Source organism: Anoplopoma fimbria, chromosome 10 (genome assembly GCF_027596085.1).
Source record: "Anoplopoma fimbria isolate UVic2021 breed Golden Eagle Sablefish chromosome 10, Afim_UVic_2022, whole genome shotgun sequence".
NCBI lineage: Eukaryota > Metazoa > Chordata > Actinopteri > Perciformes > Anoplopomatidae > Anoplopoma > Anoplopoma fimbria.
Window position 1 is genome coordinate 4,299,640 of NC_072458.1, and position 23,249 is coordinate 4,322,888.

Below are 23,249 nucleotides of genomic sequence, written 5' to 3' on the forward strand. Positions count from 1 at the left end.
ATTGATATCCAAATACACACAGCAATAACTTTGAATAATGGTTTTCACAGTCCAGATAAAACAATGGGGACACCACAGTTGTATCAGTGTCGCTAAACTCACTCTGAATAGTAGGGTGACTGGAAACCTACTTTTGTAAACAAGTTTGTCTGTGGTGCCAACCTAATCCAGGATGTAAACAAATGCTTAAGTAGTCAACTAGGAGCTAGTGCACAGGGCTACTGACAGGATTGGACCAGGGCCAACATAACCACGCAGAACACAGGAGAGGCCACTCATCCCAGGAGCAGACAGAGTAAACGTAACGCTTTTAGACGCTGAGGGTCTGAATCATAGAACCATATTTTGTTAAACAGCAGTAGTTGCTTCTTTTCCACTTCAAAAAGAATGACAAACATATCTCCCTCTCTGGATAGACAGGCATGGACATTTACAATAAGCACTGAAAAAAAAGAAAAGAAAATAATTCACCCAAATTTTGAGTGAATTGCCATAAGTGTTATTCTCTTTTTTCCATTGCAAAAACATTTTCTGTACAAACAGAATCTAAATCTCAACAAAAGTTTATCAGATGCACAAATATGTCACATGTCCCATTCTGTACTTCCTGTTTTTTTTTCTCTTTCACACTAGAGAGTTGAGCTGGCTGCTCCAAAGCTTCACTGAAGATCAGCATTTCCCACAAGCCAGCTCTCCCCTCCCTCCGTGCTGCGTGTTCATTGGTCAAAGCAGAATGAATCACAGGATGGTCACATAGAGGCGTCATGTGATTGGTTGAGATGATACTCCACAGAGAGTAAACTGTTGTCCAAGATGACAACATTGTCTTTTTTTTTATTTTAGTTTGAACATGATGCATTGTAGTTCCACTGTTCAGACCCCCCCTACCCCCCCAACTCCAGCTGTTCAGAGGCAGTCCTCTTCACCCGCGGGTGGGTGATCAGGGGTTTGAGGAGCAGAGTGGAGTGGAGAACATGTTTTTGTCTTTAAAGTGAGAAAGAGAGAGTGAGATAGAAAGAGAGAGAGAAGAGAGAGAGTCCTTCCATGTTGTTTCCACCCGCCCCTCCACGCCCAAACACTGGGGCTGTTGCAATCCTTATTGGTGAGCAAGAGGAGAGAGGAGGGGCGGGGTTCAACTGATCAGGGGCGATCAGTCTATGTATTGATCAGTGATCAGGAGCAGTGAGTGGGTCCAGCCCCTCCTCTCCCCTACACCTACCCCAGTCCCTCCCCCTCCCCCCCCCCAACAATCCCATCAGCCCATATCAGAGCAGCAGGACCTGTAGACAGAGGTGGCCCCCCCTGGCCCTCCACTGTCAGAGGATGATGCAACAGCGGCACAGACGCTGGCCACCTCCATGTACAGAGGGAGGGGGTGTCACTGGGGCAAAGTAGGCGTGGACTTTGATCTCTGGGAGGTGGGCCTGTGTAGGGAGGAGATGTGTTAATACAAGGGTATAAAAAGACAGAAAAGACACAGAAAAAAAGCATATTATTTCGATTATCTTCGGTGTCTGGTCAACCATTTTGGGAAATACACTTATTTGTGTACTTGTCAAGAGAGAGTTAGATGAGATAATCAATACCACATTTTCATACTGTATTGTGAAAGTGGTTTCGATCTTCTCATCTAATATGCTGCAGGAAAGCAAATAAATGTATTTCCCAAAATGTTTAAACTTTTCTTTCAATCAAGTATGAACTACAGTGTATGACTTTTAGATAAAATAAATTAGAGAATAACTGAGCAGATAAGTGATTTTAAAAACGGACTGATCCAATCCCCAACAATCTATTTGATTAAAAAAAAAAGCCACATTTTCCCCCCCATGGTTTCCACTGACCCGGATGCGTTTGATTCCAGCCCTGGTGACTTGCTGACAGTCGTAGAGCTCAATGCGCTCCAGACGATGGCAGCTCTTCAGGTGCTCCAGGGTCACGTCAGTGATGAGGGGGCAGTTGTCCAGCTCCACCACGGTGAGGCGCTCTTGGCCACATGTACTGCTGCTCAGAGCTCTGATGCCATCGTCTGTGATCAGCTCGCAGTGGGACAGGGACTGTCCGGGACACAGAAAACCGGGCAGAAGACAAGCAGATAGATGGATTAAAGCTCCATAAATCTACACGCAGGGTGAGGCAGAAGCTGGCACAGAATCTGAACTGCAGACGTGAATGTTTACCAGTGCTTGCAGGCGAGGGCAGTGGATAGACAGCTGAACCAGGGTGTTATCTGTCACCTGAGGAGAGGACAAGCTTGATTAACGAACTGTTCTCACATGTCTCAAGACAGTTGATTCAGCAAGTTTGTGTCTGGTTTTGTATCTGGTTATAACCTTTTCTCCTGTGTCTCTATTCTGTCTTCCTCTCTGCTTTCTGTCAAATTCAATTTAAATATTTAAGTCATTGGACCGCTTACTCTCTCTTTCTTGGCCGGAGACATACCCTGACATGCACACAATCACATCTGTCTGTTTGATCTAATCTATTCCCAGACAAATCAATCAAAGCCAAGAATAATTCCAGATTCAACATAGATAAATACCATGAGCATGATGGTGGGAATAAATAAGGAAACAACAAATTGTCTTACCAAAATACATTCTTCTAAGTCCATTTTTTCAAGCTCATGACAGTTCTGTGAAGCAAAGCAGAAATTATTCAACTGAACTCATTGATATTGAAGGTGAAATGGGGGACAGAAGAAAAGGTTCACAGACAAGAGAAAAGGACAAAATGAAAATAAAACTCACCCTGGCCAGCACAGTGAACCCAGCGTCTGTAACATGGGAGCATCGTGCAGCTTCAAGGATCCTGAGAACACACAGACCACAAAAACACAATGTGTAAAGGCTACTTGGAGGGTACGGTTTAGCCTTGTTAGATCTCAGACCCTGCCGGATTGTCATCCTGTCCGTTTATTCATTTTATTTAAATTTTTTCAAAGTTTTAAACAGTGTCTTAGACCTTTTCTTTGTTTGCCCTAAAGTGACTGTTGATGCACCTCTCTCTCAATATTTGTTCATGTTAACAAGCATGTGAAAGGACAACAATAATGAAAACTTTGTTTGTTCTGTAGATTCCGAGCAGCATGTTTTGTGGATACTGAAGCAAGCTTTTGGTTTGCTTGTGAAGGACGGTGGGACAAGTGTATTTTTCTCACTTGAGTTTGGGACAGTTGAGTCCCATTGCAGTGAGGGAGGCATCAGTGATGTTACTGCAGCCAGACACACAAAGGATCTGTAGCTTGTGGCATCCTCGGCACAGACTGACTAGGCCTTCGTCAGTTATCTGCTGGAGGCAACAGACGTAGGAGACAAATTACAAAAAACATGGAGGCATACAGAGACATCCATCATGCATTATCATCAGTCTGCCCCTCCCCTCATCCCACAACGAAATGTTTGTCTTACTGTGCAAGACTGCATATTGATGGTGGTGAGTTCTGGGCAGTGTTTCTGGAGGTGTTTCAATGCTCCATCTTCCAGCTGCGTTCAGATTAAAATAATGCACAGCATTGTTAACTACACCTAGATCTACTTTATATAAGTGTCTAAGTTGTGGTGTGTTGCTGGGAGAACCCTTTCCTCTATTCATCCTCTTTTTCCATTGAGTTAAATAAATTCGTACTACTGAGGCAGCAGAAAAAGAAAATGCCAGCCTGACACAAACCACTACATCAACAAAAGACCAACCAATAAGATTATGTAAAACAAAATCCCAAATTCCATCGGATGGAAAATCTACTGTGTTGGGAACAGTAAGTAGGGAAAAGGGCACAGTTGTCTTCAGTATGGCCTGCTTCAGTATTTTAACAGTGGGAAAGGAGTGTGGGGTGTAATGTGGTATGTTTTTTATCTTAAAAGTAATAGGACTATATGTTTGTTTTAAGTTTTCTGTAGTTTAACCATTTGTTTTTTAGCATAGTGCATATGAGCTGTCTTTACCAATAGATATTTAGGAGACATTAAAGTTTAGTAAGTATTGCATTTCAAAAATGCCTTTCATCTTTGAATGAAATTACTCTGAAAATTGTCAAAATGCTTGTAAATTTCAATCAAGAAAGCCTAAAATGCCAACTGAAATAAAATAAAAAAAATAATTGTACCTGTGTGCATCCTCTGAGGAAGAGTGCTCGTAAACCATTGCAGCCTCTAGCCAGAGCCTCAATGCCATCACGTGTGATCTGGTCACACCATGACAGGTTCAACATCTCCAGCATTCTGCAGCCATCACTGAGCATCCGCACACAGTGAAGAAAAAAAACACACAGGACATGTGAACCACATGAAGATATGGCTTCAATGGCACAAGGAAAACCAGAATTTTGATCCCTTTAACTTGGCATGTTGGACGATGTATTTTGTCTTTTCAAAGTGTATATTGTCATTTGTAATGTTTCTGTATTTGTTACCTGCCTAGAGACTCTGGATGTTAGTTAGCATTCTTGCTAACTCAGGCATGTTTACATTTTGTATTTTATACTGATGTTCATTACAGTGCTCTGTCCCTATCAAATAAACAAATAAAACAATAAATGTCTTCTATTATATAATATTATTACATATTGTGTGTGCGAGAGCTTGAGGAGAAATTGAGAACAAACTTCTTAAAGGAATAATTATGTTATATGGCTAACCAGGGCAATACACAAAGTCTGTAGGTGCTACCTGACGGCTTTGAGGGAGTGGTTGCTGATGGACACACAGGAAGTAAGATCGAGCTGTTTGAGTTTGTAGCAAAACTTGCTGAGGCTGAGACAGGTGCTGTCTGTGATCTTGGTGCAGCCGTTCAGGTTCAACACTTCAATGTTTCTGCAGTTCTGAGCAAACGTCCTGGGAAACAGTTGAACGGTGGAGAGGGAGAAGGGGAATTACTCAAGAGTCGCTTCATTGAATAAATAAGAAGTCAGATGCTCGGAGATGCTCAGGAGCTAATTAACAGGCCTTTGGGAGGTAGTTGTACAGCGACTGTAGCTTTCCTTTTTTACCAAAGACTTACTCTCCAAAGAACAGCTTGTACTTTAAATCAGTTACTTATAGAGGTGATAGATACCTTTAAGTAAAACCATGTAGATTTACAGATCAAGAGGTACAACAGTTTCATGTTAAAAACAGACACCCCTATTGCTCTTTGTGTGTGTGTACACATTAAAGTGAGATTCAATTAAATCAGAGTCCCCTGAGACTGAAGAGGCCCAAACTGCTCAAACCTTGAATAATCCCACAAGTATATAATTACTTAAAACAAATACATTGAGTAATCAAACCAGCAAGAGAAGGGACTTTCTTTGTAAAAAATCAAAGCAGGGGGACACTTATTAAACGACTGTATGCCAGAGTGACGATGACAATCTCACTTCATGGAGGCATCTCCCACGCTCAGGCAGCCCCTGAGGCTCAGCTGCCTCAGGAAGCCTCCGCAACGCTTCGAAATGTTCTCCACCACGCGCCCCTGAGAGAGAGAGAGAGAGAGAGAGAGAGAGATGGACAGATAGATGGGAAGAGAGTAAGAGAGTGATATGACTGGGGCCGCAGGACAGAGGATCAGCTGTGACGTCACAGTCGGCACCAAAGCCTGCCGACCCAGCGTTAAGCCTTGTGCTGGATAATGCTACTCAACAAGCACACGCACACACACGCGGCACATATAGACAAGCAAACACTGACACACAAATACTGTCCGTGCTTCACTCTTCCTTCTATTGTCTCTCAAAAAACGCACCCCTCACCTCTATGTCTGTCTGGAAGTTGAACAAGTCAATCTTCTGCCAGTTGCTGCCGTCCAGGGCCAGGACATTCCACGCCTGAGAGGGTGACAGACAGGTTGTGGACAGAGACAGACATGTGGGTCAGACAGAAGTGAAGGTGAAAATAATGAATTCTGTTCTCGGAGCAGGTGCAGAAGCTATTGTTTTCAGTTATTACATCCGTCTATTACATCCGTATTTTTCACGGATACTTTATAGTCATATTAATTGATCAATTAATCAATACAATAGTCTGCTGACCGATGGAAATTTAGATACACTGAACACATGCATGAAGCTCAGCAAACAACAGATAAACTAGAAGATTAAAAAACCTGCACTTTCAGAGAAATAACATTTTTCTAATATAAACATGTTTGAGTTGTTGTACGAGAAGCAGCCACCACCGCTCTGCATTCACAGTGCACCACCAAGCCCTTGTTATTATTCACAGATAACTCATTCACAAATGGCTTTCAGCTGCGGTGCACTTTGGCTAAACAGTGGTCCACTTACACTTAACCAGCAGATGGCACAATAATATAGATGTTTCTAGAGAATACATAACAGTAAAGCGGTTTTAATTTAACCAAACTTTAGTTTAGAATTACATTAATTCCTTATTTTAAACCAATGAGTGTGTTAGTCCACAGTGGGTGGTTTGTAGGTGTAGAGTGGGAAGTGCTTACCTTGGATACTTGGGCACACCTACAGAGTGTAACCACATCTAGATAGGAGAATATTCTAGAAATAGACACAAAAAAAGAGCATGAGTTTGTCACGATCACTCTCAGATAAGGAATTCACTTTATATTTGGATATCTCTCCTTTTGTGTGATTTAAGATATGTGTTTTTTGTGTGTGTGTGTGTCTGTAGAAAGCAGAACAATCCCCTGTGGTGTTTGGTTGGAAGCAGGAGAGCCCCACAGACAGGCAGTGTTTGAGCTGTGGGGCGGTCTGCCACAAAGGGCTGCATGCAGCGGGCTACTGGGTCAGCTCAATCCATTAATCTGCCAATGAATAATCTCTGGCACTCAGAGAGGCAAGGCCACAGACAGCATGGGACAGAAAGACAAACGTACATGTACAGAAGGACGAACGTACATGAAACCCTACATGTATCCCTCGTCTGAGTTACCCAGTGATTAAATGGTTACTGCTAATAGAGGTGCCTTAAAGGGCCAATCTATAGAACATGTGAGGTATTCAGAGAATTGTCATGGTGCCAAAGCTTTGGGTGCAGCTGGGGTCTGAATGTCCTTTTAACCCTAGGAAACAGGAGCTGGCCATTGTTTCCTCCATATAGACGCGGACAAAGGCCGTGTGTTTTGATGTGCGTTGGGCCAGGGCACGTTGGGACATGTCCCTATAATCTATACCGAAGTCTTGTATCAGGGAGTACATGCACACAATCGACAAAGCAATGCAAAGACACACACAAGCGCACACACACACACACACACACACACACACACACACACACACACACACACACACACACACACACACACACAGTCCTTGGAGTGATTGCTGGATACCAGAGGAGCTGATCAATCAAGCAGGCGCTTATCGATCTCCCTTTTCTAATAACTGGTTAATGGCTGTGACGCTGATCATTGACTGACCGACTGTTGTAATCAAACACAATCTGACTTTCCATTATGTGCGCGCGGGAGGCCTTTTACCGACCACAGAAGAATCCTATTAATCAAAACCAGTCAGTCTGATTTGGTGGGACCGGTTAACCTATTTGACATTTGCCCTTGATATTAAAAGCATAATAGTTGAGAAGAGCCCTGATGTTTTTAGATGGAGACAGAATGTTGAATACAGATGGACTAAAGCTGTATCACTTGCTTTTTTCACGACAGGTACTATAATAGAGCCAAATTCCGATGTCCCACGTATGTTTTTTTCTTAACTTCATACAAGAAAGCCCCGATGTCACCTCTGAACAAAGACAGAACTGTAAATATGGATGTTGCCTTTTATTGCTTTGTCAAATCCTGCCTTTTGTTCTGACATGGTACATAATGGGATTTTAAAGGAGCACGGTCCCATTTGTAGACAAAATGTACACCTGGCCCTTCAAGCCTGGCAATTTCAGAGTCCAGCCGTCACCATGATTGCCTGAGAAACTCCAATCGCACATGAATTTGTGTGTTGGTGGGGAAGGTGCTGAGTCAGGGCTCCTGGGTAAGAGGACCCTGAACCACTCGGAGGTCCAGAGGCTCGTCTGTCAGACAAGGCTCTTCTATATCACGACACAGTTTTCACAATTCATATCCTTGCTGCATGGCCTAGAAAACAGCTGTTCACGACGCACCGCCTGAAAGGCAGACAAACGCGAAAACAAGCCAGGTACTCGGGCTCCCTCACGAGTGATACATTAAACATAAACAGTAATGCTTATGAGAAGGCTAATTAAACAATATAACAGACTGATTATAAATATTCCTATGGCAAAGTACTTGCCACTGCATACCACATGGTTCATCTACTCCATAGCTTTTTTTGGCTGGTGACCCTTAAAATGCAGTGTCCGCTGGCACCTCCTCTTCACAGGTCTGTTTATGTCTATGAGATGTAAACAGTGTAACCATGGAATCTCTCTTCTAAACCTTTCAGATCGCTTTGTTTTGCAACAGTTAGTCGATGAATCGATAAGTTGAACCTCAGAAAATGAATCAGCAGCTATTTTGATTATCTAATAATCCTTTAAATCAGGTTACAAGCAAAAGTAACAGACACTCGTTGGTTCCAGCTTCTCAAATGTGAAGATTTGATGCTTTTCCTTTTCGTATCTACACATCTTTGGGTTTTGGACTGTTGGTCGAATTACACAAGCAACGTGGATACCTGACATTGAACTACGGTTCATTTTTCAAATTGTCTATACACAGATGTTTAGTTGCATTATAGAAATGAACCAGGGACAAGCTAAAGAACCTCCCTGTGAAAACATGGTGACGGGGATTACAATAATTATAAATACAAAAACAAATGGCTCCAGTCAACCCACCTTCCATGGTTTAAAAAACAAGATTAACCGCCATAACAATGAGTCTTCCTCACATCTGATGTTGTGTAAGTGTCTTAGCATGACGCTTGTAACAGTAGATCATGTGTTACGGCGAGCGAGTGCATGCGATATTGTGTTTTTCTGGCCACCAGTGAAAGTAGTGCTGGTGGTAATGGGTGCACTGGTAGTCTCTGTGGAGCGCAGCTGGAGCAGCAGAAGAGCACAGCACTGCGGAATTCCCCAACAGCTAAGACAAGCTATTTATAGCACACAAACACACACACACACACACACACACACACAGACGTACTGTTTGCATAGGCCAAGGAGAAGTGTTTCACACATAAACACACACACCAATGCAGATCACAAACCTGCAGAAATAAACAGTCCACATCATGGTTCTGCAGAGATGCGTGCAGGTGCATCCCTTTCAATCATACATGCGCACACACAAATCCATTTATAAATCAGTGTGGAGGATGAACACGTGTGAGAGCGTGTTATGACAGATTAATGGGTCATGTGCAGCTGCTGCTGAGGGACAATAATATTGGTCTGTAGGTCACATAATTAACAAAAACCTAATTTCAGACTAGTGACCGACATACATCAAACAAAAACACATACACACACAAACATACACATCACTGGTCAAGGCTGCTTCAGTTAATGAGTAAATATTTCCTAAGCCCTTGTGCCAGGGTATGATGTGTTTGTGTTTCGGTTTGTGTGTGTGTGTGTGTGTGTGTGTGTGTGTGTGTGTGTGTGTGTGTGTGTGTGTGTGTGTGTGAGGTTTCTTATTATTAATCTTACCTAAGAAGAAGCTCTTTGGGGAGCTTCTTGTTAATGGGCGCTTCATCGCTGTTTGAGAACACCTGCAAAGACACACAAGATAAACAACGACAATGAATGTGTGTGTGTGTCGTGTGTTTTAGATGTGATGGCAAATATAAAGAGAGATACAAGCTGTGTGTACAATGGCAACAGAGATCAAACCAGAGAACGCACATTATCAGATAACACTAGAGAAAATACATATCTATATATACTTAATACAATATTATTTTGTTTTGACAAAACAAGCATAAGTTCCCATTTTTTAAAGCAAGTCTTTAAATTATCCTCATATTCTTATATGTATATTAAAAGCACTTTGGGTCACTTTAGTTTCACACCTTTGTGTAATTTCAATGTGATGGGGGACAAAATCCATTTGCTAATTACGTTGACATGTTTTTTTTTTTAAATTCAGATCAAGCTTCAGTAATATGGGGCTTCAGTAGTTCAGTAGTTCAGTTAGTTAAATGAAATGGGTATCTTTCAGAGTTAGTCTTTTTGGTAATATCCCTCCACTGCAGCTCAGCAAGGAAGCTCAGAGAGAAAATTGGTACTGCAACTTGGAAGATTCCCATTTGATGTTTCCAATTGTATTTCAACAGTTGCATTAAAAATGCTTTGCAAATCATCTCTTTGTTGTCGGTATGGACAAAAGTAACAATCAACCTATAACACTTTCAATGTACATATGAGCGTGTGAGTGTTGGTTTATGACAGACTTGAAAACATTTTAATCGAACCTAAAATAAAAAAATTAGAACCTTACATCTTTCCAGCTTCTAGTGAGAAATAAAGAGAATTACTTCCTTAAGCGATGCAAATAAACAAGCCAGAGCTACATTTGGCTTTCCACATCCCCTCCTTACAAAAGCTTATAATTCTGTTAGCCTGGTCAGCTTGTTGGCATGCTTATCTCAATTAGTCTACTCGCTGGATGTCTGGCCATCTGCTGAGTGGGACACACACACACACACACACACACACACACACACACACACACACACACACACACACACACACACACACACACACACACACACACACACACACACACACACACACACACACTTGCAGGTGATTCAAGTCAGACCTCTCCGTTGTGAAGAACAGAGGCAGAACATTCTAGATCAGGTGGGCTGTATTCAGCCATGAATTTAAATTGCGTCAAACACCCACATTCGCTGTGCCTCTGCAGACACGCATTCTGCCAGTGATACACTCGTATCCTCAAAGACTCAGAAACCGTATCTAATGAGGGGGGACTCCCTGCTGTTACAGACGCAAACACAAACACTGAAATGTAAAAAAACACAAAGGGGAGCGAGGGAGAGGCACAGCAGGAGCAAAGGTTGATTCTGAAAACGTCTTTGCTCCAGCTATCTCCATAACAGATGCAAGGTCCTCGAAAGAGAAAGCAATGAAGGAGAAGGGAAGATGGGAGAAAGAGGGAGCAGGAGGAAGGAAGAGACCGAGGCAAACAAAGAAAATACAGACAACAGTCATTATTTAAATCTGAGTGAAAATAGAGCAGTCAGGAAGTAAAGGCCATTTGAGAGGAAATGGGTTCCAAATGACAGAAAAGAGGGAGTTGGTCGAGTCAAGGTCCAGCAAAAGATTAACAAAGCTGGTTTGAATTTTAACATCCACGCTCAGGTAACAACACAGCAGACAAAGAGCTAGGAAACAGACATGGATCTATTCATTAACCATATCCAATAATAGCTGTAGGGTACAGTTAAAACCTTTTCCATTATTGGTTCCCACATACCCATGTATTGAATAACACATTCTCACAATCTACCCATGAGGGTTGGGGCCAACTGCTTAATGGAAGTTCACCAAAATCTCTGAGTAAACGCTTCAGAATAAAGCAATGATGACACTCGTGGTTTCCGTTATATTTAGAACTGTATCAATTGGGTAATCTAAAAGTAAATTGACCTTAGTTGTACTTAACTGTGCTTGCTGAATGGTAGGAAGAGACAAGGCCTTCAGTTTATTGACTCAGTGTCTCTCTAAAGCCAGAGGTGGCTTAGGATTTAGGACTAAATTTAGACTTAATTCGAGACCACCTCTGTAACACATCGCTCACCTTTGACCTTTTCTTCAGCGGAGTAACAAACAATCTGGACAATCGAAACCTGGTGTACTTCATACACAATGGTGTTTAAAATCAACAGAGGCAAAATAATCTTTTCATGATTTGGTTTAAATGTGCAAACTGAAACTCTTACTGTGTTTGTAGTTGCTAGACGATGAAGTTTAGATAAAATGTATTTCAGATTACTGCTGAAACAATCACTTAAATCACCCAAATATTTGCTGGTTCCAGTCTGGTGCTATTCTCTCTTTTATATCATTTCAGGAAACAAAATATAACAAAAATGTTCCCGCACACTGTCCTCTTCACTTTAGTGAGAGATATTTAACAATAACAACATTTCAGATATATTTTGGAAAATAACGTGATGAAGGTCTGTGCACCGAAACGTTGTTATTATCAAATATCTCTGAGGGAAAGTGAAGACGACAGTGCGCGGTGTCTTTTTGTTCTATGTTGTTGACCTAAGGACTTCTAATACGCACCTGTTGACCTACAGGTGTGCATAAATTCAGCTATTTTCATATCAGCAGCCACAAGTTATACTAAATGAATCATCCTCAGCAGAATTCCCTAGAGTTCATCAAATATCTTGTTTTATTCAGCCAGCTATCCAAAAAGATGTAACCACAAAAACAAAATGCATTTTTGCTTGAAAAATTATAAAATAGTCGATTCAAACCAAACATTCACTATTTTTTTTTATAGACTAAAACATTAACCTATTCATCTAAAACAAAAACAATTAATTAATCAACAAATAATTTCGGTTTCAACCCTATTTCCTATAACTTTTACTTGCATGTCAATGGGCAGAAAGATAAAAAAGTGCTGTGTAACCCAAACCCAGATGGAGAAGTTGCCAGGTGGAATGACATGAACACAGTATTCAGTGTGTGATCTCAGCCATAGTTTTGACGTCATGACAGCGAGGTTCATCTCTGGTACGCATGCCTCATTAAAGTTATCACCTCAGCACTCTGGTGCCCTCGATCCCTGTGCCAGCAGAGCAGCATTCCCAAGCAGGGAGTTCCTCTCTGCAGTCATACTCCTATTCCTAGACAGTTTGCAACCGGGTGGATGAGCAAATCTGGTCAGGCCAGAAACTTGAACACACAACCGCATATCTAATTTCTTCATATATGCTTTCATGTGGGAACTCTACACCTGAGCCATTTAACAACTACACGTAGGCTTGTGCCAGGTGTGTGTTATAAAGCATCAACGCAGGTGTAGGTCTATTAGTCAAACCGTCTCTATGCTACTCTATTGTCCCATTCTGACACACACAGCCACACCTGCTGGTTCCCCAACACACACTGGTTTTCATCTGCGTCTAAGAAGCTTACAGCTCTGTTGAGAAATCCACTGATATGGCAACACACATCAGCGCCACCACCAACCTCCTGTTCTCCTTCACTCAAACGTAGACACATGAGTTCATACTACTGACAAGCTAACAGCAGGCTGAACACATGGCGGAGAAAGTCAAGTACCATCAAGTCAAACCCAAAAGGTGTTTCAGATAAGCAAGGCTCGCAGCTAAGGGGGGACCTATGAACAGTTGGACAGTAGCTTATTTAAAGTTTGTTAAAAAATGTAGATGATCTCGTTGACACAGAGAAACATGGTTATTACCACAGGTCACATGCATGAATTGAAGGTATGTGAGCTAAACTGCTCTTCAAAGCAATCTGTAAAAATAACTAAGTAGGTTTACTCAGGAACTGTACTTAGGTAAGCTTTTGAAGTACATTTACTTCACTTCGACAGCTGCAGTTTACTGGTTACTTTAAGAGGCAACATTTTGAATACAAAGCAGATAATCAATATGATGTATTGTTATTGACTAAACTACCTAGTAATAAAAGTATCTTATCCCTCAACATAAGACACAATAATGTGTCAATAAAAACATCAAGTAATAGAACACTGACAGCGATACAAGTATATTTTCAATAGGTAAAATACATAAAACAGGTAAAATGCATGAAAGCAGAAATGTTTACTTGTAGTGAAGCACATTTTTTTTTTTTTTTTTTACCTTAGAGGGATATTGAGGCAAAAGATCTGAATACTTCTTCCCCCACTGCACCGAGCTCTAACACACAAAGGTTGTGTGTTTACCACTTTCCTTTGAAAGGGTCCTGTAAAGGTTGCATGAGGACACATGGTGGTCCACAGCGCTCATGTTATCTTTACCCTCTGATACCACTGATTCTTTAACACTAAAGAAGGACCATCTGTAGGGGTGCCAGCCACAAAACCTCCCACCTGTCAATCACCTGTCAATCACAGGAGGTGTCATCTTATTGTGTTATCTGCCCAACCCAAGAGGATGACTGATTAAAAAAAAAAATGCTGTTCACTGCTTTTATTTACAACATAACTCTCCATCTGCAGACCCAGTACCCCCTCCCTCCTCCACCTCCTCCACCCTCCTCCTCCTCCTGTAACCTCAGAGCCTGCCAGCCTTCGGCCCTGACAGGCTGACTATCCTCGGCCACAGCCCTCCTCCTGCCCCGCAGTCCTGAGCTCCATGTTGTCGCTGTCTGCTGGTGCGACGGGACACAATAACAGGATTTCGGATTACCCTTGACTAACAAAAAGCCTGTGCTCCACACACACACACACACACACACACACACACACACACACACACACACACACACACACACACACACACACACACACTTATACAACCCCAGACTCCCACGTCCCCCAGACACACACACAGTGTACCCGTGGAGCGGTCCCCTCCCTCTGTCATACCTCGAACCGGCCCTTGGTGATACCGTTCATGTCTGCTGCGGCTCGTCCCCGCTACCAGCCGTTTGACGAGCGTTATTGTTATTGTTTTAATATATATATATATTTATATGTCGGAGTGTAGGAGCCGAGCTGGTGCTGGGTCCTCACACCCTCCTCCTCCTCCTCCTCCTCCTCCCCTCTCCCGGGTCAGTGAGGAGGTGTCGGCCGCGTCTGCGTCGGCTCGTTCCGCGGTAACGTCAACGGTCGTGTTGTCTCGGAGACCAACGGCTCCTCAGCCCGTCTCATCACAGGGCTGCCGAGAATAACAATAATAACATGGACGGTCTGTCAAGTGACTTCACTTCCGCCTCTATCTTCATCGCAAGTCAGCTGTCTCCCCCCCCCCTCCTTTTCCAAAAAAAATAATAATAATAATAAAATCCTCGAAGTTTGCTATAAGCACCGGGGAGAGGCTGAGCTAACGGCCGCTATGCGCGCTCCACGCATCGGGCACTAGCGCGGCGGTTGACACGGACGTTTTGCTTCAATGTTTTCTTTTTTACTTGCGGGGGAATAAAGAGAAGAAGAAAAAAAAAAAGGGGGGGGGGGGGTGGAAGGGGAGGGGTTACGTGACGTCACTGCTGCGGGAAAAAAAGCACGCGTGGTCGATTTGTTTTGATTGTGAGGTCTTGGGGGTGGTGACAAAAGGTCCACCGTGGCAGTCACGGATATCACAGCAGAGAGACGTGACCTGACGTGAACCCGTGGGTCCCATTAGAGGGAGGAAACACTCTCTGTGGACGCCAGAACCAGGAGGAAAGACTTTGTCTGGATTAGAGATGTGCAGCACAGTCACATGGAGGTTTCGACCTGCAGACACACACCCAAAATAAACTTGGACTTAGTTCTCTGTCACTCCTGTGTTAGGTCAAGTGCTTATGTATCAACAGTGGTAGGGAATAAAAGTCCTTTATTGGAATACTTCAGAGTAAAGAATACTGCACTACAAGAGAAAGTCCTGCATTTAAAATTGTGTATGAGCATTATGATAAGTTGCTCCTTTCCCAGTGTTATTAAATATATTATATGTAATAGAATATAAACATATTATGATCCCTGATTCATCAATGTGTGAGTAGCATTTGTGTTATTGATTGTTAAGGTATAGCTAAACTTTACTTTATAGTGTCACAACGTTTAATAAGCAAAAGAACACAACTTTAAAAAGTTTTTTTACACTTCAGTTCAGTTTTAAACTAAAATCAACTTGACTCAACAAAACTAGCGTATTAATCTTGAATAATAATGCAGGTTGGGGCAGTAGAAATATAAAAACTGTTTTATAAAATTGTTTCAATAAGTTAATATGCATTGAAAACAGGAAGAAATATTCATACTTGTTTTAAACAAAGGGCTTTTTAGGAGATAATTCATTATTCAGAAGATGATTATATAAATATATATAACTAACTATGTCTGTTTAGTTAGTAAAAAGTACAGTGACATTTTTCACTGCATCAGATTTGATTCTCTTGTTTTCAATACAATTGTTGTTAGAATGACCCCCAGTTTATCCAACACAACAATAATGCACAGTAAATTATCTTATTATATACATGTGTAAAACACTAAAAGGGACCAAGCTGCATAACAACTTTAACTTTTTTTTTAGATGTTGAACTCTAAAGCTACTTTTACTCAAATTAATGATAAAAATACTTCCCCCACCTCTGTTACTGCAGGTTTTTGTAGACAGGGCTGAAGACACTCTAGAGTGTGAGTTACACATCCAAAAGAAAATATCTTCACAGGTGTTCTCAACATCCACAGCTAGAGGGCGCTCTAATGCAATATTATCCATTCTGAACTGTTGAGGGATGTTTCACTTATACATGTTGTGATTTAGCATTATTCTGAGGAAAAGGAATAGAACTTGCAGTACTTGTGCCTTACGTGAGAATTTGCATTTTCTTTCACTTCATACTTCTACTCCTAAACATCTCAGAGGTAAATGTCAAAATTGTATTAATAACATTTAATTGACACCTTTAGTTTCAGATTAAAATGAGTACCGTATTTTCCGCACTATAAGGCGCACTTAAAAGCCTTTAATTTTCTCAAAAAACGACAGTGCGCCTTATAATCCGGAGCGCTTTATATATGGATTAATTCTGGTTGTGCTTACTGACCTCGAAGCGGTTTTGTGTGGTACACGGCGCTCTGTCAACATGTTTTAGTAGACTTAGTAAACTACAAAGAAACCGCAGCAGCATCACGGCCACCGTAGTCAGGAGCGTCGCGGAGTAATACACACTGTGCTTCACCATCACATTACAGTGTGTGTGTATAAGGTTCACCATAATATTACAGTGTGTGTGTATAAGGTTCACCATCATATTACAGTGTGTGTGTATAAGGACCCAACATGGCTCCTGTCAAGAGACACGCTTACGACGCGGACTTCAAACTCAAGGCTGTCAGTCACGCAGTAGAACATGGGAATAGAGCAGCTGCGAGAGAATGTGTTTTATATGTATGAACACATGTCTCAATAAAGTTATTGAATTTAAAAAAAAAAAAAAAAAAAAAAAAAAAATCTACGGCATGCAATGCGCGGTGATCGAACCTATTTCCATCCGGTGCACCGGGATTCTACCGGGACGTCTCCTGTAGCTCCCGGGCGGCTCAACCTCCTCTAGCTCTGCTAGCTATAGGAGGTTGAGCTCCACCGGTACCGGTACCGTGAAAAACACCGGTAATCCGGCACACCGGTATACAGGAGGATGAGCCGTCCAGTGAAACATCCGTGAAAACATCATGACGTTACGTCACTGAACCGCTACTGTGACAAACACGAAACATTAAATAAAGATAATAAAACATTAAATAAAGAGAATGAAACATTAAATAAAGAAAATGAAACATTAAATAAAGATAATGAAACATTAATTAAATAAAGATATTAAAACATTAAATAAAGAAAATAAAAGATTAAATAAAGAGAATGAAACATTAAATAAAGAAAATAAAACATTAAATAAAGATAATAAAACATTAAATAAAGAAAATAAAACATTAAATAAAGAGAATAAAACATTAAATAAAGATAATAGATGATATTGCAGCCTTCGTGGCATCAACTTAAGATCTTAAAATTAAGAACTTGAAAATTTAAATATATATATATATATATATAAATATATTGTGTTTTATATGTATGAACAAATGTCTCAATAAAGTTATTGAATTTAAAAAAAAAAAAAGAAAAAAAAAAAATCTACCCGGCATGCAATGCGCGGTGATCGCCGAACCTATTTCCCGGTCACCGGGATTCTACCGGGACGTCTCCTGTAGCTCCCGGGCGGCTCAACCTCCTCTAGCTCTGCTAGCTATAGGAGGTTGAGCCGGCCGTCCACCGGTACCGGTACCGTGAAAAACACCGTAATCCGGCACACCGGTATACAGGAGGATGAGCCGTCCAGTGAAACATCCGTGAAAACATCATGACGTTACGTCACTGAACCGCTACTGTGACAAACACGAAACATTAAATAAAGATAATAAAACATTAAATAAAGAGAATGAAACATTAAATAAAGAAAATGAAACATTAAATAAAGATAATGAAACATTAATTAAATAAAGATAATAAAACATTAAATAAAGAAAATAAAAACATTAAATAAAGAGAATTTAAATAAAGAGAATAAAACATTAAATAAAGAAAATAAAACATTAAATAAAGAGAATAAAACATTAAATAAAGATAATAGATGATATTGCAGCCTTCGTGGCATCAACTTAAGATCTTAAAATTAAGAACTTGAAAATTTAAATATATACATATATATATATATAAATATATTGTGTTTTATATGTATGAACAAATGTCTCAATAAAGTTATTGAATTTAAAAAAAAAAAAAAAAAAAAATCTACCCGGCATGCAATGCGCGTGATCGCCGGAACCTATTTCCCGGTCACCGGGATTCTACCGGGACGTCTCCTGTAGCTCCCGGGCGGCTCAACCTCCTCTAGCTCTGCTAGCTATAGGAGGTTGAGCCGGCCATCCACCGGTACCGGTACCGTGAAAAACACCGGTAATCCGGCACACCGGTATACAGGAGGATGAGCCGTCCAGTGAAACATCCGTGAAAACATCATGACGTTACGTCACTGAACCGCTACTGTGACAAACACGAAACATTAAATAAAGATAATAAAACATTAAATAAAGAGAATGAAACATTAAATAAAGAAAATGAAACATTAAATAAAGATAATGAAACATTAATTAAATAAAGATAATAAAACATTAAATAAAGAAAATAAAAAAGATTAAATAAATAAAGAGAATGAAACATTAAATAAAGAAAATAAAACATTAAATAAAGAAAATAAAACATTAAATAAAGAGAATAAAACATTAAATAAAGATAATAGATGATATTGCAGCCTTCGTGGCATCAACTTAAGATCTTAAAATTAAGAACTTGAAAATTTAAATATATACATATATATATATATAATATATTGTGTTTTATATGTATGAACAAATGTCTCAATAAAGTTATTGAATTTAAAAAAAAAAAAAAAAAAAAGAAATCTACCCGGCATGCAATGCGCGGTGATCGCCGGAACCTATTTCCCGGTCACCGGGATTCTACCGGGACGTCTCCTGTAGCTCCCGGGCGGCTCAACCTCCTCTAGCTCTGCTAGCTATAGGAGGTTGAGCCGGCCTGTCCACCGGTACCGGTACCGTGAAAAACACCGGTAATCCGGCACACCGGTATACAGGAGGATGAGCCGTCCAGTGAGACATCCGTGAAAACATCATGACGTTACGTCACTGAACCGCTACTGTGACAAACACGAAACATTAAATAAAGATAATAAAACATTAAATAAAGAGAATGAAACATTAAATAAAGAAAATGAAACATTAAATGAAAGAATAAAAATAAAGATATTAAAACATTAAATAAAGAAAATAAAACATTAAATAAAGATAATGAAACATTAAATAAAGAGAATAAAACATTAAATAAAGAAAATGAAACATTAAATAAAGAGAATAAAACATTAAATAAAGAAAATAAAACATTAAATAAAGATAATGAAACATTAAATAAAGAGAATAAAACATTAAATAAAGAAACTAAAACATTAAATAAAGATAATGAAACATTAAATAAATAGAATAAAACATTAAATGAAGATATTAAAACATTAAATAAAGAGAATAAAAGATTAAATAAAGAGAATGTAAAGATAATGAAACATTAAATAAAGAAAATAAAACATTAAATAAAGAGAATAAAACATTAAATAAAGAAAATAAAACATTAAATAAAGATAATAGATGATATTGCAGCCTTCGTGGCATCAACTTAAGATCTTAAAAATAAGAACTTGAAAATTTAAATATATACATTTATATATATAAATATATTGTGTTTTATATGTATGAACAAATGTCTCAATAAAGTTATTGAATTTAAAAAAAACCTACCCGGCATGCAATGCGCGGTGATCGCCGGTGAACGAACCTATTTCCATCCGGGTGCTCCGGTCACCGGGATTCTACCGGGACGGCTCCTCTAGCTCCCTCTAGCTCCCGTTCAAACTCAAGGCTGTCAGTCACGCAGTAGAACATGGGAATAGAGCAGCTGCGGGAGAATTCAACGTTAATGAATCAATGGTACGGAAGTGGAGGAAGTTTGACTGACTGACTGTTTTGTTTCGCTTAATGCGCCTTATAGTCCGGTGCGCCTTATATATGAAAAAAGATCGAAAATAGACCATTCATTGACAGTGCGCCTTATAATCCAGTGCGCCCTATAGTGCGGAAAATACGGTAATAACCTTTTCTATCCAGTGAAAACAACGAATCTCCAATTTTTCGTGATTTTGAATTGGATTTTCCTGATAAACTGAAGGATTAAGTGTTCCTTTATGGGTTGAGAAAATCTTTAAGTTAAATCAACTATTTAAATTCTCACTTTGGAGTACAGTACTTGAGTAGACGTACATACTCTCCACCACTGCCTTATACTGTCAGTGACTACTGCGACATGTGAAGAGAGCCATCATTAATGTCACCAGTAACACATGTGCTGTGAAAAAGGCCTTTAAGAAACCAGTGTAACTGTCGCACTCTACCAAGGGAGGCCGATGTCAGTAACTGTCCTGAGAAGACGTCTAATTAGGCTACGAGAAACACCTGTGTGGATGCACTTAAGCTGTTTACGACTTTAAAGGGGATACTATACTTAAGTAATACGTAATACTAAATTAATTTGTGTTTATAAGATTACCACACAACAAACCAGTAGTATAGTATTCTAGCCTAGGAATAAAGTACACAGAAAGGAGGAGGAGAAGGTTGATAAAGCTACATCTGGTGAATTAACCAACAATTTCTCCCCATTGCTTCTCAGGGGATCGTAGGATGTTCCTGCCCTCAAAACCTTTCTCTTAGCTGTAACACAGGTGTAACTATAATGAGATAATTGCTTAATCATATTCAGGTGTGCTGGTTTCAGCCCTGCTGTTGTGTATAATGGAATGACTGCTGCTCCACCTGTGCTCTTTCCTGCCATGAATTAAAACTTGAATTCTAACCTAGAACTTTACCGTAACAGAAGTCACAACTATTTGATAGGAGGGTTTAATGGAGGAGGTATGAAGACTTGCAGCATTGTCTGCTCACCAGCTGGTGATCTATCAGAGCCAGGGGCTTCTGCAAAGATTTTATTGCAACCACTGATCAAATTCCTACATGATATTTAAAGAGGTTTGGTATTTTTAAGCTGCTGTTAAAGAGAATATTAGCGGAGAGAGAATACTATCTGAACAGAAATAACAGACATCTTTTCTGGCATTTATTTGGACCTAAAATTACATGGAAATATGTCATGAAATGCAACAGTCCCTTATTTTGTCTGTGTCCACCCAGAAGAGAATATAAGGAGCTTTGGATGACATAAATTATTTCTTTAATTTTAGTGAAACATATCAGAAAAACTAAATACCCCAAAAATATGTCTGAAAATTGAAACATAACTGATTGTTGAATTTCAGTTTTCTCCAAATGTATAATAGCAGTCAATACGAACAGTTTGATTCTCTTACATAAATATAGAACAGAGATGACTCAGATAGAGGACACACTTTGTGCGTGCATGATGGCATGAGCACATACATTTTAGGAGGCTTGTGCTAAAATGTAGTCTTTCATCTGCACGCAACACATTTTCAATCATTGTGCCGCCCGGTCTCATCGCATTGCACGGTAATTAACAATCTCTCATCAAAAGTCATATTCATTAAGTCAGCCCTTCGAATAGCTCCATGACCTTCTCGTCCTGACTCTGCTGTGGCTGGCAGCTCGGTGTTGAATGTGTGCTGATGATCGCAGTGACTCCACTGATGTCAAGCAAGGACATCTCTGTTAAACACAGTTTCTATAGACTTGAGCTGGGATTTGAATACTTTTACCTTCTGTGCCTCATACTCCTATTTAGTCGATTTTATACAGTACCAGTCAAAAGTTTGGACACACCTTCTCATTCAACTACTTTGAAGAAGCTAAAATATAAAACATATTCTGGTTTGTTGAGCATTTGTTTGTTTACCACATAATTCCACATGTGTTCCTTCATAGTTTGGATGTCTTCAATATTAATCTATAATGTAGAAAAAAATAAAAATAAAAATAAAGAAACACCAATGAATGAGAAGGTGTGTCCAAACTTTTGACTGGTACTGTACATTACATTACTAACAGGTTTTAGTGTTTTTGTTCCTTTTATTGCTGTTTCATTATAATTTGTTGCGTTCAATGTAACTTTAGGGTAATTTACTCTGCTCCCCATGTTTTCTTTAAAGTGCTATACAAAAAAAATACTTGTATATTCTAGCTAAAACACACATTTATTTGCAGGTTCAGACGCTTGTACACAGATATTGACACTGTCCACCACAAAAAAACATGTATCTCTAAAATATTGAGATTGAAAGATTATGTGTTGCCATACATTTGAAAATTCTTCAAGCTAAAACAAGCCTTCTAAAACCCAATTGGTTTATTTCAAAAGTGCATTGTCAAAGAGCTAAAAGCTTTTCCTTAGCTCATGAAAAGTTGACATTTGGGAGAAACATGTTCTTCAAAGAACAGCGACACACCACACACACACATATCAATCATCTCTCTACAAAATCCAATTTCCCTGCATACAGCTTCAACTCTACGCTTTTGGAAGCTGTTCCTTTTCCTGGCCTCCTGCTTCTTATGGAGGCTGTTGCCATGGAGACAAAGCCATACCCTCCTCTGTCCCTGGGCTTCGCCTGTATGACCAATGATTTCCTCTGAGTCAGTCACACACCTGCACTACACCTCATTCTGACAGGACATGCCTCACATGGGAAGTCACTGGTCTCACACATACTCAGAGAGATCCTGTGGTTGCTGTGTGTGTGTGTGTGTGTGTGTGTGTGTGTGTGTGTGTGTGTGTGTGTGTGTGTGTGTGTGTGTGTGTGTGTGTGTGTGTGTGTGTGTGTGTGTGTGTGTTTGTGTGTGTGTTTACTTCCATAGCACAGATTGTCTGATGGGGTGTGTGTCCTGGAAGTCTTGTGAGATTACACACCTGTGTGAAGGACACCTGCAGGAAACATAATTCTCACCCGCCTCTCCGAGACATTGCAAGTGTGAATCACTGTCTCTCTCCTCCCCGCCATCACTCTCCCCTCTACGACCGCCACCCCTCCACAAATAGCCCCTAGTAGCGT

The 23,249-nt window shown here is 40.2% G+C and overlaps 1 protein-coding gene across 2 annotated transcripts; it reads right to left on the bottom strand.

Annotated features, from left to right (window-relative positions):
- Positions 1–1,264: 1,264 nt before the first annotated feature.
- On the bottom strand, positions 1,265–14,836 carry fbxl2 (F-box and leucine-rich repeat protein 2). Of its 2 annotated transcripts, none has more exons than XM_054605900.1 (14): positions 14,482–14,836; positions 9,585–9,646; positions 6,436–6,490; positions 5,729–5,803; positions 5,357–5,451; positions 4,668–4,832; positions 4,106–4,232; positions 3,411–3,485; positions 3,161–3,288; positions 2,751–2,811; positions 2,591–2,635; positions 2,181–2,237; positions 1,845–2,057; positions 1,265–1,424 (listed from the first exon to the last, which is right to left on the bottom strand). In XM_054605900.1, exons 1-14 carry the CDS (start codon positions 14,509–14,511, stop codon positions 1,317–1,319), a joined length of 1,296 nt encoding a protein of 431 aa, XP_054461875.1. In that variant the 5' UTR covers positions 14,512–14,836; the 3' UTR covers positions 1,265–1,316. The 2 variants fall into 2 exon arrangements, with proteins under 2 accessions (XP_054461875.1, XP_054461873.1); XM_054605898.1 differs by having other exon boundaries at positions 3,161–3,291.
- Between the last annotated feature and the right edge of the window lie 8,413 nt (positions 14,837–23,249).

Excerpts from the sequence above, each read along its gene's own strand:
- fbxl2 (XM_054605898.1), bottom strand. The coding sequence starts at position 14,511 with ATGAACGGTATCACCAAGGGCCGGTTCGAG. Across the intron at positions 2,812-3,160 it reads CTCAACTGTCCCAAACTCAA|GATCCTTGAAGCTGCACGAT; the intron begins GTGAGAAAAATA and ends GTGTGTTCTCAG. Across the intron at positions 2,238-2,590 it reads ACTTAGAAGAATGTATTTTG|GTGACAGATAACACCCTGGT; the intron begins GTAAGACAATTT and ends TCCTCTCCTCAG.